At 35.3% G+C, this 15,461-nt stretch overlaps 6 protein-coding genes across 18 annotated transcripts in view; 3 read left to right on the forward strand and 3 right to left on the reverse strand.

The window, feature by feature from the left end:
• Positions 1-3,769: 3,769 nt before the first annotated feature.
• haf-7 (HAlF transporter (PGP related)) lies at positions 3,770-8,209 on the forward strand. Its single transcript, NM_074244.4, has 4 exons — positions 3,770-4,410; positions 5,007-5,234; positions 5,683-6,461; positions 6,935-8,209. The coding sequence occupies exons 1-4, from the start codon at positions 3,903-3,905 to the stop codon at positions 7,841-7,843; spliced, it is 2,424 nt and encodes an 807-aa protein (NP_506645.1). The 5' UTR covers positions 3,770-3,902; the 3' UTR covers positions 7,844-8,209.
• Positions 8,210-8,714: 505 nt separating this feature from the next.
• Positions 8,715-10,256, reverse strand: scrm-7 (Phospholipid scramblase; the record flags this gene model as incomplete). 3 transcript variants are annotated; one of them, NM_001276962.2, is made up of 5 exons in its annotated part: positions 8,843-9,109; positions 9,152-9,338; positions 9,440-9,799; positions 9,848-9,936; positions 9,983-10,256. In NM_001276962.2, 2 exons carry the CDS (start codon positions 10,224-10,226, stop codon positions 9,881-9,883), a joined length of 300 nt encoding a protein of 99 aa, NP_001263891.1. The 3 variants fall into 3 exon arrangements, with proteins under 3 accessions (NP_506646.1, NP_001263891.1, NP_001263892.1); NM_074245.3 differs by lacking the exon at positions 9,848-9,936 and having other exon boundaries at positions 8,715-9,109; positions 10,080-10,253; NM_001276963.1 differs by lacking the exons at positions 8,843-9,109; positions 9,152-9,338; positions 9,440-9,799 and having other exon boundaries at positions 9,913-9,936; positions 10,080-10,226.
• A 251-nt stretch (positions 10,257-10,507) lies between these two features.
• Positions 10,508-11,626, forward strand: Y50E8A.10 (uncharacterized protein). Its single transcript, NM_074246.5, has 6 exons — positions 10,508-10,646; positions 10,699-10,785; positions 10,945-11,190; positions 11,233-11,276; positions 11,346-11,473; positions 11,520-11,626. The coding sequence occupies exons 1-6, from the start codon at positions 10,593-10,595 to the stop codon at positions 11,588-11,590; spliced, it is 630 nt and encodes a 209-aa protein (NP_506647.1). The 5' UTR covers positions 10,508-10,592; the 3' UTR covers positions 11,591-11,626.
• Positions 11,627-11,941: 315 nt separating this feature from the next.
• On the forward strand, positions 11,942-12,794 carry Y50E8A.11 (Integrin_alpha2 domain-containing protein). Its single transcript, NM_074247.2, has 2 exons — positions 11,942-12,444; positions 12,496-12,794. Exons 1-2 carry the CDS (start codon positions 12,005-12,007, stop codon positions 12,719-12,721), a joined length of 666 nt encoding a protein of 221 aa, NP_506648.1. The 5' UTR covers positions 11,942-12,004; the 3' UTR covers positions 12,722-12,794.
• Positions 12,795-13,161: 367 nt separating this feature from the next.
• Positions 13,162-14,722, reverse strand: Y50E8A.12 (THAP-type domain-containing protein; the record flags this gene model as incomplete). 3 transcript variants are annotated; one of them, NM_001269687.3, is made up of 4 exons in its annotated part: positions 13,162-13,394; positions 13,438-13,515; positions 14,155-14,332; positions 14,389-14,722. In NM_001269687.3, 4 exons carry the CDS (start codon positions 14,511-14,513, stop codon positions 13,224-13,226), a joined length of 552 nt encoding a protein of 183 aa, NP_001256616.1. The 3 variants fall into 3 exon arrangements, with proteins under 3 accessions (NP_001256616.1, NP_001256617.1, NP_001256618.1); NM_001269689.2 differs by lacking the exons at positions 13,162-13,394; positions 13,438-13,515 and having other exon boundaries at positions 14,028-14,332; positions 14,389-14,577; NM_001269688.3 differs by lacking the exons at positions 13,438-13,515; positions 14,155-14,332; positions 14,389-14,722 and having other exon boundaries at positions 13,224-13,370.
• rin-1 overlaps positions 14,663-15,461 on the reverse strand; it is a gene marked incomplete at both ends in the record, with an annotated part of 31,450 nt that continues 30,651 nt past the window's right edge. For 7 of the 9 annotated variants that reach the window (NM_001269690.3, NM_001269691.3, NM_001269692.3 and 4 more), the window contains one exon: positions 15,153-15,306. In NM_001269690.3, coding sequence (NP_001256619.1) covers positions 15,153-15,306 — 154 coding nt within the window. Of the gene's footprint in view, positions 15,307-15,461 lie in introns of all 9 variants that reach the window. The other 2 variants (NM_001129408.5, NM_001269693.4) reach the window with 2 other exon arrangements.

Below are 15,461 nucleotides of genomic sequence, written 5' to 3' on the forward strand. Positions count from 1 at the left end.
GGTGGGAAGCCACAGAGAGTAAAATATGGTTGGAAGCCACAGAGAGTAAAATATAGTTGGAAGCCACAGAGAGTAAAATATGGTGGGAAGCCACAGGGAGTAAAATATGGTTGGAAGCCACAGAGAGTAAAATATAGTTGGAAGCCACAGAGAGTAAAATATGGTGGGAAGCCACAGAGAGTAAAATATGGTTGGAAGCCACAGAGAGTAAAATATAGTTGGAAGCCACAGAGAGTAAAATATGGTGGGAAGCCACAGAGAGTTTCTGAAAGACATTTCAAAAAAAGTTACTTTCAAGAGATTTATGATTTTTCAATGTTTGAAAATCCATCTATTTTTGCCTATGAATGGTAGTTTTCATTAAATAATAAAATACGCACTAAAAGGTATGGCTGAAAATGTACTATTTCTGTAACAACGTGAAGCTTCTTGTACCTACTGGAATATTGTTGGTAAATTCTAAAAGAGCTTAAAATTTACTACAAAGTTTCTGAAAGACATTTCAAAAAAAGTTACTTTCAAGAGATTTATGAATTTTCAAAGTTACGAAAATGCATCTATTTTTGCCTATGAATGGTAGTTTTCATTAAATAATAAAATACGCACTAAAAGGTAGGGCTGAAAATGTACTATTTCTGTAACTACGTGAAGCTTCTTGTACCTACTGGAATATTGTTGGTAAATTCTAAAAGAGCTTAAAATTTACTACAAAGTTTCTGAAAGACATTTCAAAAAAAGTTACTTTCAAGAGATTTATGAATTTTCAAAGTTACGAAAATGCATCTATTTTTGCCTATGAATGGTAGTTTTCATTAAATAATAAAATACGCACTAAAAGGTATGGCTGAAAATGTACTATTTCTGTAACAACGTGAAGCTTCTTTTACCTACTGGAATATTGTTGGTAAATTCTAAAAGAGCTTAAAATTTACTACAAATTTTCTGAAAGACATTTCAAAAAAAGTTACTTTCAAGAGATTTATGATTTTTCAATGTTTGAAAATCCATCTATTTTTGCCTATGAATGGTAGTTTTCATTAAATAATAAAATACGCACTAAAAGGTAGGGCTGAAAATGTACTATTTCTGTAACTACGTGAAGCTTCTTGTACCTACTGGAATATTGTTGGTAAATTCTAAAAGAGCTTAAAATTTACTACAAATTTTCTGAAAGACATTTCAAAAAAAGTTACTTTCAAGAGATTTATGAATTTTCAAAGTTTGAAAATCCATCTATTTTTGCCTATAAATGGTAGTTTTCATTAAATAATAAAATACGCACTAAAAGGTAGGGCTGAAAATGTACACTATCTTTTAAAAGTTAAAACCATTTTTCTCAATTTTTGCATTTCGAATTCTCGCCAAAATTGTTCTCAGTAAATTTGAATTCCCGCCAAATTTTTTCTTCCCAGTATATTTTACTCTCTGGCTTCCCACTATTTTTCCCTCTGGAAAAGTAGTGGGAAGCCAGAGAGTAAAATATAGTCTATGTCTTTATCTATGTTTTTATCTATAAATTATCTAATTATATAATTTATCTATGAAGCTTTAAATAAAAGTTGAACCACGTCGTACGCTTGTAAACTCAGCCAGCCACTGCGCAACAAAAAAGTCCAAGGATCGTTTGACAAATTTGAGTAGGAATCCTAACAAAAGGAAAAAAAGTCTATGCTACAAAAACACTGAGCTTACGTTTTTCTCGCAGCGAGATCCGTCCAATGTCATTCGTGCGCCTTAGAACACAAGTTTCAAGAAAAGCTTACCGACACCTGCGATACTGAGAAGTTGGTAAAATTCTGACAATAAGCCTTTTTCCAGAACTTCGAAAAATCGTAACTTTTTTTTGAAGAATTTTCAAAACGTCTCATTCGGTAATTTTGGGCCATTTTCGGTATAAAAAAAGCAAAGTGTCAGATTTTGGTACTCCGCTTTTAAACTGTACTATAAAACACAATAAACGATAACTTTGATGATCCCGAAATCATAAAATTTTATTCTACAAAAAGATACCCATAAAATTGTTACAACAAGACCCTCATGATGCAAAATTTGATATAAATATGAAAACAGTTGAACTGGTTTTTAAAAAAAATTTAAAGAAACATGTTTTCATTTGCAACGACTGTTCCTTTTAACAAAAACTTACATCAAACTTTTAGCTTTTCTGAGCATTAATGCCCAATAAAAATTAGTTTCACTCTCCTAAATCTAGTGCTAAAATCTAAAATTTCATGGAAAAACGTTTCGGAAGTCACTGCTTTAATACAATTTTTAGTGGCTCCTGATTTGAGCTATATTTTTCATCGTGGCTATATTTCAAATGATCATAGTTTCTGAAGTACTTCAGTGTTCTGTTAGCTTTGTTGCTATTGACCAAACAAACACAAACTCCTCTTTATTATACTAAGTTCACACACATTATTGCTCTTGTACATGTTTAAACTTTTTGCTTAAAAAACTAAGAACTATCAATACAATTTTTGTTCAAAAATCTCGAACCATTGTGATCTTTGACAAACTTTGCGATCTGTTTGTTTATAAAATTAATGAGCATGGAGTCTAGTTGCATATTGTTGCATTTCCTGATTTTTAGTTGAATTATTTACGTATTAATTTAGATATATTAATTTAACATTTTTCTTGCGACAAGTTTTGAACGCTCTCTGATTTTTTCTCTTTCACTGGTGCTTTTCAATTGGTTTCCCTGAGCAACCAAATGCCAAAAGAATTATTTTTCTTTGTAAGTCAGTTCTTTATTGCACCAAGTTGCACAACATTTATTCTTGAACAAATTTGAGAAAAATGATTCACTGTGACATCTCGATGTTCAATGATCCAATTTCCTTTAGAATTGAAAAGTTATTACCCGCGACGGAATGTCTGGTAAAGATAATTTTGTGTGGAAATGGATAGTATGCAAACTGGGAGGAAAACTTTTAAAAAAACTATAATTTCCGTTTTAATTAATTTATTGGTATGTTTAATGGTTTGATGATTTGAATACGAGAAATATTTTTTGTTTTTGAACTTTTTGAATGCTTTGAGAGCTCATAATACTGTAAAACTTCGAATTAACTGAACCATAAAACTCCTGAAATGGTTCCTAAAGAGCGGGAAATGACAATAAAATTACAGAACTGTATATCATATGATTCTATATGATTCTATACGTGAAATCACTTTAGACACCATAACCATCAATCAAAACAGGTGAGGCGGGTGTGTATTTATAGGGCGATCAAGAGGCTCCCAATTACGCCTCAAAATATATTTGTTTTCAAACTCATTTAGTAATGAGTTTATGAACAAACTTTTTTTTGTTTTTTGAATGACTAGTATCCCAGAAATAACAACACCAAATAACACACAAACTACGAAAATGCCAACTTTCGTATTTTATTTTGTGCATTTTTCGTATTTAAAGCGTTTTTTCCTTGATGCATTTTTGACAAAATTCGATGCAATTTTTTAAGTTCTTATTTTCAATGGTGTAGTATTATAGTATTCATAATTTGGTTTTGATAGAGAATGTACTTGTCAACGATATTGATAAGTTCACAAGGAAAGTCGTAACTTTTCAAACTCCCTTATCAAACTGAAATGTTCAAATTTTCCACCAACCCAGATATTGCACAACTTTCCCCAGTCTCAAGAATCGTATTTTGGGTTCACAATGACATAATTTCCTATTTGTTCACCTATCTCACTCTCTGTTCCTACTATTTCTCCTTTTCTTCCTTGTTTCTCATTCTGCGTCTCCTTTTTCTTCACTCCACAAATTTCGAAAGATATCATCATAGTGTCTGACTCCTCCTGGTTTTTTGGCCACTATCTCGCATATATAAAGGACAATTTTTAGGATTTTTCTATTTCATATTTATTCTTTAATTTTTTGAGGAAAAATGAAGCCAATATTGCTCAAACTATTATTGCTTCTGCATGTAATATTTGACATATCCTTCACAATCATCTCCCTTGGATTCTACACTCCCGGGTGGGTATTCAATCTGGATGATGTCTTCAAGACATTTCATATTAATGACTACAACTACATGATTTCTCCATTGGATTTTGTCGGCCTCTGCCTCTTTCGGCAAGTTTCTCTTCTTGTCGCATTAATCATTGTTCGACGTGGAAAAGCTGAGAGGCTCAAGAAATACATGACCATCTACGATTTGTTTGGAATCCTCGGATATATGATTGCCGTCGTCAAGTTGCTAGTTTTCGATGAGACCAGCGGATTTTTGAAGAGTCCCGGAGTTTTCATGAGCGTCGGATCAGCTGTTTTCCTCACATTTTCCCTGCCATTTGCAATTCGGAAAACACTACTGGGCAAGAAGAAAGAAGGAGCTGAATACGAGAGGCTAACTGAGAATACTGAAACTGCTGCGAACACTAATGTCGAAAATGGTTTGTTTTATTTTAAAAAAAAAATTAAACCTAAAGGGAAAGCCCTGAAATCTGAAATGCTTTAGATTTTCAAAATTTTCTATCACAATTGTCAAAATTTTGAAAAAAAGTTTAAGCTTTTTGCAAAGTTTGGATTTTTATTCCAACCCTCAAACGTTTAAACAATAAATTGAACCAAAATGGAAATATGCAACTTGGAAAAAAATTTGATTGTTGAAAAATTCCAAAATTTTTTAACAAGTTGTATTGTGATATTTTCTCTTTTTATCTTTATAGGAGTAATAAATTTTCTTCGCTGAAAACTAATTTTCCTAGCATGAAATTGCTAGGTGCACAACTATCAGGGGACTCTCCATTAAAACCATTGATTTTCTAGAATTTGTACGTGCCTGGCTGGAAACCGAAGATATTAGTCATCAGTTTTGGTGTTTTTGATTTTCGAAATTTGTTTGTTTTTAAGTAGAGAAAAAACCAATTTTAAAATCAAAAAATCGTTATTTTTTAAATCTAAATTCTGTGAGTCCTTGAGTTATGAGGCAATATGAGACATTTCATCAAAATTGGAAAAATCCCAAGACAACACAATAATGTTTCAGGAACTGCATCAACTAATGGCACTGCTTCTACAGCTACACCTACAGCTGCAACTTCCAGTACATCCAGATCTAGTTCCACTGATGAAGAAGATAATGATGCAGTTTCAAAGGAGGAGAAGGAAAAACGGCTCCCGTTGCTCACACATCTTTGGCAAATTGTCAAATTGTGCTCAGTGCAGTGGAAGTGGTTTTCAGCTGCTTATGTTCTTTTGTTCGTTGATTGCATCTGTAAGTGTTACTTTTATTTTTTAGGTTTTTAGAATTACTCATTCCGAAAAGACTTGGAGCTCCAAGTTTGACATTTCAGCCGATCGAGGCGGAGGTACCTTTCACGCGCCTCTTGGTACTTCTACCATTTTGTGCAAGTTTTCGTCGCTGCAGTTTTATGGTGTTGAATTTTTTAATGTTCTCTTCTGTGATCATTCTCAATTAATCTTGGTTTACCAAACATTGAGCGCTATAGGCAGTTAGGCAAGGCGAGCGGCAAATAGGCCAAGCGCGTCGCTTCCCACTCGACAGCCTACTCAGAATACTTTACAAAAATATAAATATTCTTACTAAAATAACCAAACATTTGGTAATAGAGGTAATATAGATCTGCCAAATTCCAACACCAAGTACTTTAGGATATAATAATAAATTGAAAATTCAAAACTTCTAAATTTTTATTTTTCAGTGAACTTGATCGAGCCCGCACTCTACAGTCAAATGATGTCAACTGCAATCCGTATGAAGTCCTTTGACGTCCTCAAACGAGCATGCATCGTGCTCGCAGCAGTTCAATTCACCGAAGCTACTGTCAACACTGTTCGATACATTTGCATGCAATATGCTGAAAGACTTACTGCAAGAAATATTCGTGTCAGTCTTTTCCGTGCAATTCTGCATCAAGATATCAGCTTTTTCGATGATAACAAAACCGGTCAGCTTATGTCAAGAATTACAAAAGATTCCGAATCAATCTCGAACTCACTTCCTGTCTACATTGAGACCACTGTCAACAACTCATTCATGCTCTTTGGCTCGGCTCCCATTATGTTTTATTATTCTTGGCAACTGGCTATTAGTACATTCGTCACATTCCCAATTATTCTCCTAACCACAAAGTTTTACGGACTTATCGTTGAGAAATTGTCAGAGAAGGAGAACGATGCAACTGCAGTTTCGAATGAAACAGTTGAAGAAGTGCTCTCAGCCATCCGAACAGTTCGATCATTTGCTGCAGAAAAAATTGAGAATATGAGATACACAAGAGATACTGATGCATGGTTCAAGATCAGTACAAAGACAGTTGTGTTTGGAACTTTCTTCAATTATTTCTGGGCGACAATGTGGAACATTGAAGACGTTATTATCTATCTCTACGGTGGATATCTGACGTTGAATGGAAGAATGGAGCCAGATGCTCTCTTGACCTATATTTTCTATCACTGGAGACTTCACTCTGCACTCAACGTAAGATTTTTCAAATTCAAAGTGCAAAAAAATTGGAATGGTATATAATAATTTCCCCACTAGTCAAAGTCAACACTAAAAATGTTCAAAAATACCAACAAAAAACAGCTCTCTTTGTCGCATTTTAAGCGCCTGTTACATAGTTAATTAATGGCTTTGTATTCCAAAAAAAATTCGAGAATGAGCCAAAAAGCTGATAACTAGACAAGTGTATAATTGGAGGAACTGAAAAATTAAAAGTTTATAATTTTACTGTCTACTCAAAAATTCAATATGTTGGCAGTTTTTTTCGATCCTGCAATGTTAAGCACTGATTTCTGTTTTTTTTTCGACACTTCAAATAATCATATAAATATTTCTAGAAATTTTTAAATGGTTATGTTTTGAAATTTCCGTTTTGGGTGATTTTCGATTATTTACAGTATGCAATATTTCTAGAAATAAAAAATTAGTTTAATTATTTTTCTTTTCAGGCATTCAGCTCCTTGTTCTCTGACGTCATGAAAACCATTGGATCGTCACGAAAAGTAATCCATATCATGAATCGCCAACCAGAACTCGACTATGAGTTCGGAACCGAGACACCAGAAATTGTTGGAAACATTATCTTTGAAGATGTTGAGTTTGCTTATCCAACTCGCAAGAATGCAAATGTCCTGAATAAGATAAATTTATCAATTGACCCAGGAAAGACTATTGCATTGGTTGGACCAAGTGGAAATGGAAAGTCGACATTGGTTTCTTTGATTCAACAATTTTATACTCCACAATCTGGAAGAATTTTGATAGATGGAACACCAATTCAGAACATTGACCATCTCCATTATCACACAAACATTGCACTAGTTGCACAGGAACCAACTTTATTCTCTGGAACTGTTCGAGAAAATATCCTTTATGGACTTGAAAATGGAACGGATGAGGATATGATGCGTGTAGCTGAAATGGCGAATGTTCATGAATTCGTGTCTAAAATGGAGAAGGGATATGATACCAAGTGCGGGGAAAAAGGAGTCCAAATGTCTGGAGGACAGAAGCAAAGAATTGCAATTGCTCGAGCTTTGATCCGTGATCCACGTGTTCTGATCCTTGACGAAGCCACATCGGCGCTGGATTCAGAGTCTGAAGCTATGGTACAAGAGGCGTTAAATCGATGTGCTCGTGAACGAACTGTATTGGTGATTGCTCATCGTTTATCCACTGTGAGAAGTGCTGATCGAATTGCTGTAATTGAAAAGGGAAATGTAACCGAGATGGGAAACCATGAGGAGCTGATGAAAAATACAGAAGGACTCTATTACAAATTGGTGAGCAAACAATTGGATCCGTTGATTGGAACGAAAAAAGAAGAAGAGAAGCCACCGGCGACTGAGTTCTTCTAAGATATTTTCACTATTTGTTATTTATTATGGGAACGTAGAAAAATTCGTTCTTTGAAATCTAGGTACAGTGCCACATTGGAGAGATCAGCCCCAGAACATTGAATCAGGTTGGAATCCGTAAAAAACATATTTCTGCGTACCCATAATATTTTTACTTATTTATTTTTGTTTTAAAAATCATGGGTTTACAATTTTACAAATTAGTCATTTTTGGTCATCCTGTGATCTCCTTCCTGGTTTTGATTCATGCATTTTATTTTTGCCACCCCTTCCCCAACAGCTTCATAATTTTATTCATTTTTGCAGCTTTTTCATATTTGAAATAATTGCATTGTTTTTGAAAAGTAAATCATTCTAGAATTAAAAGGTGAAATTAGTCATAGTCAGGTATTAACATTTTAAAATATGCAGTCTTCAAAATACAAAAATTATGTCTCTTCGAAGTTTGGAATTCTCCTGGAACTCGTGCTCGAAGGCGCACGAATGATATTGAACGGGACTCGCCGCGATCTGAATTGTAAGCAGAGTTTTTCGCTTTTTTTAGATTTTTCTTGATTTTATGAGGATTTCGCAATATTAACCAGAAGGGAAATGTTGCTCAAAAGGTACAATACGATGCATCGCAACGAACATTTGTGTTAAATCCAAAATGGTGGGAGCCTTTGAGGATTACTGTAATTTACTAACTTTTCAAATTGATTTTTCACTTTCCATGATTCTTTCGAAACTTGACAAGCTATTTGAAAAAATCGACGCAACAGCAAAACGTTAGAAATTACAGTAATCCTTGAAGACTCACCATTTTACATTCAACACAAATAATGAATATTTAGTCACCGTTATAATAAAGGCGATGGACGAAAATCATGGTGAAACGTTTTATAGGAAAGTTGAATACGGTTTACAAACAGCTCAATCAAAGATATAGCATCTTTGAAAATGAAATCTGTGGAAACTTTTAAATCAATTTCTGAACGAGACTTTGAAAGGTAAAGAATATTTGAAACGAAGGCTTTTTTAATAAATAAAATGCAGAATTTGAAAGAATCCATTTGACATCACACTAATACCCAAAAAATCAATAGAATCCAGGGAAATATCCAGAAGAGAATCCACTATGGTAAGAACGTTGTCTAACATAATGTGATCCTCCATATCCACGATACATGTTATTTTGTTGTCCATTATTTTCAAAGAATGTGAAATCGATAAGGAATACAGACGAGATGAGCAAAAGCTTCAAGATTGGTGGAAGATCCATTGGGACTGTAAAATTGAGAATTAAATTAGTTTAAAGAAGCTACTTACAATGCACAATATAAGTATCTGCATCAGAGTACATTTCTTGCATATATCCAGGATAAAGGCGAACAATTTCACCAACTCTCATTCCATTGTAGGTCATAACTGGGAAGCTTCTGGTTCCACCACTTGCAGCAAACAACGGAGAACGGATCAGAAGAGATTGATTGCTTCCCGCGCCGAGAAGATGGAACTGAAAAAAATATATTCACGAATGTTTCAGCCAAGAAAGTGAAAATGTTTCCCAGAAGGTAACCAAGTTTTGCCAAAAGACTTGATTTCTCATAAACTCACATTGACATCCCCATGAGTTCTCGACATAATTCCAATATTCTGTCCCAGAAACTGTGTAGTCAAGTGATCCGTGAATGATCCCCAAGGCTGATCTCTGTGACATTGCATAACATGTGCACCAAATAAATCTGTACACATCATTGCAAAGCTTCGATGAGATCCTTGCATTTGACGAGCAAATCCATTGGATCTTTCCATACAATTCATAATCGGACGACAGTACATATCATGAACAACATATTGATTTGGCGTCTCGATTCCTGTTGCAATTTCCAGAGGTTCTAGTGCTTGAACAACCATCATAGAGTTGGTCCGAGAAATCATATCCAGAACATTGTGAGCCGGAAGGTTGTTGAAACCCTGAAATACAGCATTTTTGCATGAACTCCGGTGTAACGATGAACTTACGATTTTTTTTTATTTTCTCATTTAATTAATTTGTTAAAAAATCGGTAATTGAACCCTGCCACACTTTACACACTCACAGTCGGTGTCGCCTAGAAGGTAGCCTTTATAAGCGACTTTCACCTAACTTCAGCCTACCGATAGACAAACGACAGGCATGCACAAACACATGAGACACTTGCCTACCAAATAAGTCCCAAGGCAAAGACATATGATGTTTCTCTGTGTAACTCACTGTCATTCTAACTGGCATAGAAGCCACTTGATTTGGAAGAACGATTGGTGTCGATCGAACTTGTGGCATGTGTCCACCTCTTCCAGCTTGTGCTCGAACTTCAGAACCATCGGCTTCCACGTCATCCTGTTTTGTTTCCATTGTCATGAGTAAATGCACCTTCTTCGTCACGAATGAACTCTAGTAATGAACAAAAATCGGTACTTTTCCGATTTCTGCCCCCCCCCCCCCCCAAAAGTTTTTGATATTTTCATTAATGAAACGTGAACTTTTCGGAATTTCAGGCTTAGTATTGCTGTTTTCAAAGCTTAAAAATTGAAATAGTATTCAAATAAACGTACCCAAAAATCAATGAATAAACTTTCAATAAAACACGATGAGAAAAAAAATTAATTCCCGTGAGAGAAAAAAAATCAAATATTCTATTCACTTTTCGATTCAATCAATACTCGAATCCACATACTCATATTCGATTATTTCTCAATTTATTCCGTTTATTAAACGAATCATGTGATGGCGGTTTGTATGGATACATTCTTTATCTTCAACTCTTTCATAATGATAACGGTGAGCTACAATGACTACAAATTGCACTGACACTACAAACTATAAATTACAGAGCACCATATTCATCATTTGCTTTTGCAAACCACCCCGTCAGAAGAACAGTTGTCATGTTCGGGAGATGACAAATTCCATGAGAGCGGTATGTGAGGGGGAAGCTGCAAAAATCAATGAGTAGGCACGGAATAGGCATGATGCCGGGCAGGCAGGCGGATGTTGAATTTCTAGTACCAGAACACTTTGAAAACCGAACACTGATTAATCTGTAATATCTTGTAATCTCTATATTTCTGATTTTTAGGCGCCGATCTCGGATGCAATACCGGATAGTACTCGAACTGCGTTGGACAAAGAAGAGAAGAAGAAAAGGAGCAAAGATTCATCGAAAAAGTCAAACAAGAAGAACAAAAAGAAGAAGTCAGCGGATTCTTCCATGAAAATTTCGAAAAAATCGAGCAAGTCGAAGAAATCCAAAAAATCTGAGAAAGGGAAGAAACCAGAAGCCCGAGGGAGGGATGAGGGCGAGAACTCAACGCAAAGATCTGGAGTGAGTTGAAATGATGTTCAGGTTACCAGAGTTCTTTTTCAGGCGGCTGAGACAAACGGACCACCCGTTACAGCTAAAAGTGCATTGTGAGTTTCGCCTGATGCAAGTTACAAATCCCGGTCAAAGTTTTGTTCCTAACTATTTCTGATTTTCAGGAGTAAAACCGCTAAAAGCGTTCCGAATGCCCCTAACACCAGTGTCAAGCCGACTTCTCTAGCTGCCAATTCTCCAGCCCCGTCGTACACAAACCCAGGAACACCAGCTGCTAATTCGGTTCCCGATAGTCAGTTATTTTAATGAGGAAAAGATCTCAATGAATATTCTTTCAGCAGCCAACCCAAGATCGCTTCCAGTTGGAATTCCCGGTGCTCCAGGCTGCCAGTCAATGCCAGCGTTTTAAAGAGAACTACTATGTGAAATAAAAGCTTTTTCTTGGAGATTTTGTTTTGAAATTACTTAATTTTAAAACAACTTTTTACAGTATTGAGACCAATTTTTAGAAATCTGAGTTTGAAAAGATTTTTCAATAATTGATTCCAATCTTCAACATTTCCAAGATACCCGATTTTTCTGGGATATCTGCAATTGGAGTTACAGCTGGAACATTCATCTCCAGCCATTTGTAATTCCAATAACAAGGTGAAGATGTGCAGGATGACAATTGGAATATGATGACATTTCCAGAGAAGGCGTGGTTTGTCTGGAATTGGTATATAAGCAATCTATCCACCCGGGATAATCATTTAGTCTAATTTGCTCCTCTCCAATCAGAATGTGTTCTTATTCAACATTTCTCTATCTTGTCCTTTTTCCAATGGTTTCTGCCACTGGACATCTTCGTCTTGAGCTCACTGCTTCTAGTCATTTTTCATTGCATCTTTCAACTAATTCAAGTCTTCAAACTGTGGAATTGGCAATGGGAGCTTCAAGAACTCTCAGTTTTCATCCAAAAGATCATCAAGAGACTCTTGAAATTGTATTTTCAAAGGAATTCAACTTCCCATTGAAGTATGCTTTTAAAATGGAAACTGATGATAGTAGCTATCAAACATTTGCATTCACTGATATTGTTCTTCTTGTTAAATCGACTTTTGAATGTGATGCTGGTTTCAATGGAAAATCATGTCAAGAGAAGACTACAAGTACAACAACTACTACTTCTACTACAACTGAAATCACAACTACTACCACTACAGTTTTGATTTCGGAAGTTCCATCAACTACTCCAATTATTAAAGTTGCAGCATTCCAACAGTAAGTTATCACATTAACCAAAGCAAGAATCAACTCAGTTCTAAATTTCAGATCAAATCCCTCAAATATTGTTCTGTACTCCGTGCTTATCCTCGTCATAGTCACTCTTCTCATCTTGGTTTTCATAGTTTTCTTCCTTCTCAAATTCCCAAAGAAAAACGTCTACATTCGACCAGAAACTCCAAATTTGGAAAACTGCCCAGTGAAGATTGAAGATTCTAGATTCTTTTCTCCTATGAGCCCAAGATATACCACCGAGCCACATAAACTTTTTTGACTTTAAATTGTTAATATTCAAATCTTAAGATGGTCCAAAAAAAAAAATATAACTAAATGAATAAATTCCATACTTTTAATCCAATTTATTGTAATTAGTTTGTGCCTGTGCCACAGTTTTGGTCCGTTAGTCCTTTTTTGCTGGCCCGACTTGTCGAGATGAACGTGATGTTACTTTTTATGTTAAATACTCTCCTGGTTAATTTAAATATTTAAAAAAAATAACCAGGAGAATCGGAAGGTGCCAAAAAATGTTTTTTTTTTCATAATTCTAAAAAAATTTATTTTTTCAACCACAAACACCACTTTCTTTAAAACTTCACAGATTTACTTATTAATGTCTGAAGCTCCACAACAGCTCAAAAACCGCTCCTCAGCCGGGTCCCATTCTAGAAAAAAATTCGTCTTGAAGTAATAGAAACAGTATACAAGAAAAAATAGTTACGTTGCCAATAATTATAAATTCATTTCAACACAATACAAATCAAATATTAAAAAATAAATTAATCAAGTTCTTCTTTAATCTCATGCTTCCGTCTAGCTTCATCTGCCTCTTCCATTGTCTTTTTTACATGAAGAAAAATGGTTTTCATCAGGAAAGTCATCGAATTCGGATCCAATTCTCCACCTCTACCCTTCAAATCACTCATTATTTTCAGACGTTTAGCAGGGATCTGAAAATTACATAGGTTTTGAAAAACTTTCGACGAAAATTACCGGTTCCTCTGATGAGTCGTCTGGCACAAATGATGAAGTGCTTCTGAGATCCACGTGTCGGATGAAAGTAGCGTTTTTCTGCAATTAAATATCGGAATTAATTTTATTTTTATATTTTTCTCAGATTTTTAGAACTAACGATATTCAAGTTAAAGTCAAAGTTGTGAAAACTAGGCCACGTAAATCGATAAGCCTATGTCGATTTACGAGCCATGTCTTTTGCTGTTGGCATAAGCTCACATGGCATGCTTTTCGATCTTGAAATGGAAGAGAAACGATGACGAAAATAAAAACTAGGCCATCATTGTTTGGCTCCTCTAGACATGTTATTTTTGTAGATTTACGAGCAATCATGAGATAATCAATATTTTCGTATAATTTTCGAGTTTCAATAGATTTTACTCTTACAACAGGGAAAATTTCAGAAATTTGGGCGTTTTGAAACAAAGTGCCTTTTCCTCGTGAAGTACACAGCGAAATGTCAACCGAGTGTGTTTAACAAGTCACTTTTTTTTCAATATTCCATTATAATCTGGAATTTTACAAACAATATTCTCGCAAAAACTACTAAAATCACATAAATTCACGAATAAATTGATTCTTTTATTGCGGAATCGCTCGTAAATCTACATTCTGAACGGACTAGCTGGCCTAGTTCTTCACATTCAATCGTATATCTCTTCCATCTCAAAATATTCCAGTGAACGAATAACTAACAAATGCCATCGGGTTCCTGTTCCGGATCAATTCAAATCCGTCGTCAGTCTTCCTTTGTGCAAAATACTGCCTGTCGAAATGATCGTAGCAGATGTATTTTCTGCCAGTCGCCAATGAAGCCTTCAACTGATCTTCGAATCCTGCGTCTCCATTCGCCAACACAGTCACCCATTGTTCTCTGAAAATGTCAAGCTTTAGAATTCCAAAACTTCTTGCGCTGAAAAAGAAACTTACTGTTTGTCTGGAACTCTTGTGAAAGAAGTGACGTAGCTGTTAAGCGTCGAGGATCCACAAACGACACAAGTTCGACGTCGAATCGAAACAGTCGGTGATTGCACAGAAGAAGCTTCGGAGAGCATTGCAAATCACCAAAACTGGAGGAATGAGCAGAGGGAATGAATTTTTACCGTACTTTTCTGCCACACATGACACGTGGGATTGTTCAGATGACCTTACGAGGTGCGTCCATTTGACGTGGCTCCCTATTTGTCAATGTTTCAAAAACTTATTTTTGAAATAAAACTGTTTTTCTTTTTCGATTGTAGATTCTATTCAGAAAAAAATCGTGATAATTCTTCAATAAAAATGCAAAAGAATTGCGTTCAAAATATACAAATATTCAGTGAAAAAATGGGGAATAATCACTGGTGGATAGAAGAAATGCGAGCTAATTGAACAAGATTAAAAAGGGGGAAAAGTGAGAGAAATCAATAAAACAGAACAAAAATGAACGGGTGAAAAGGCGAATAAAACATTTTAAAACTATTTTTAGAAGACGAATGAGAAGAATACCCATATTTTTGAAACAATGAGGAAGATGAATTTGAGTGGAAAGGGGAGTAGAAACAGTTTGAATGTCTTGGTTTAGCACAGATAAAGGGACTGGGATGTAAAGCTTTTTTTCTGGATTGGGAAAGAGGAAAGAAATGGAACGGCTCAGTTTATATGAAACAGGGATACAAAGAAGCTAGACTAGATGAGACTAAAATTGGAAGAGCTCAGCAAATCGCTGCTCTTGGCCACGCGATTTTTGCTTCGTGGCGTTTGTAGGCGAACATGTGTGGCTTTTTGTCCTTTTTCAGTTGTTCGTGGACAAGAACTGGGCATTCGGATGGAGATAGACAAGATTCGAAGCCTTCAGCGATCAGATATCTGAAAAATAATGATGTGCTTCAAAGATTTTGCATTGAAAATCCGAAATATTCCCAACTTCAGAAAAGCAAAACGAGAAAAAAATCGCCAAAGAATGAAACAATTCAACTTTTAAAAACAGGATTTTTCATTGATTTTTTGAATTCCCTCCAAAA

The sequence above is a fragment of the Caenorhabditis elegans genome, chromosome V (assembly GCF_000002985.6).
Source record: "Caenorhabditis elegans chromosome V".
Lineage (NCBI taxonomy): Eukaryota > Metazoa > Nematoda > Chromadorea > Rhabditida > Rhabditidae > Caenorhabditis > Caenorhabditis elegans.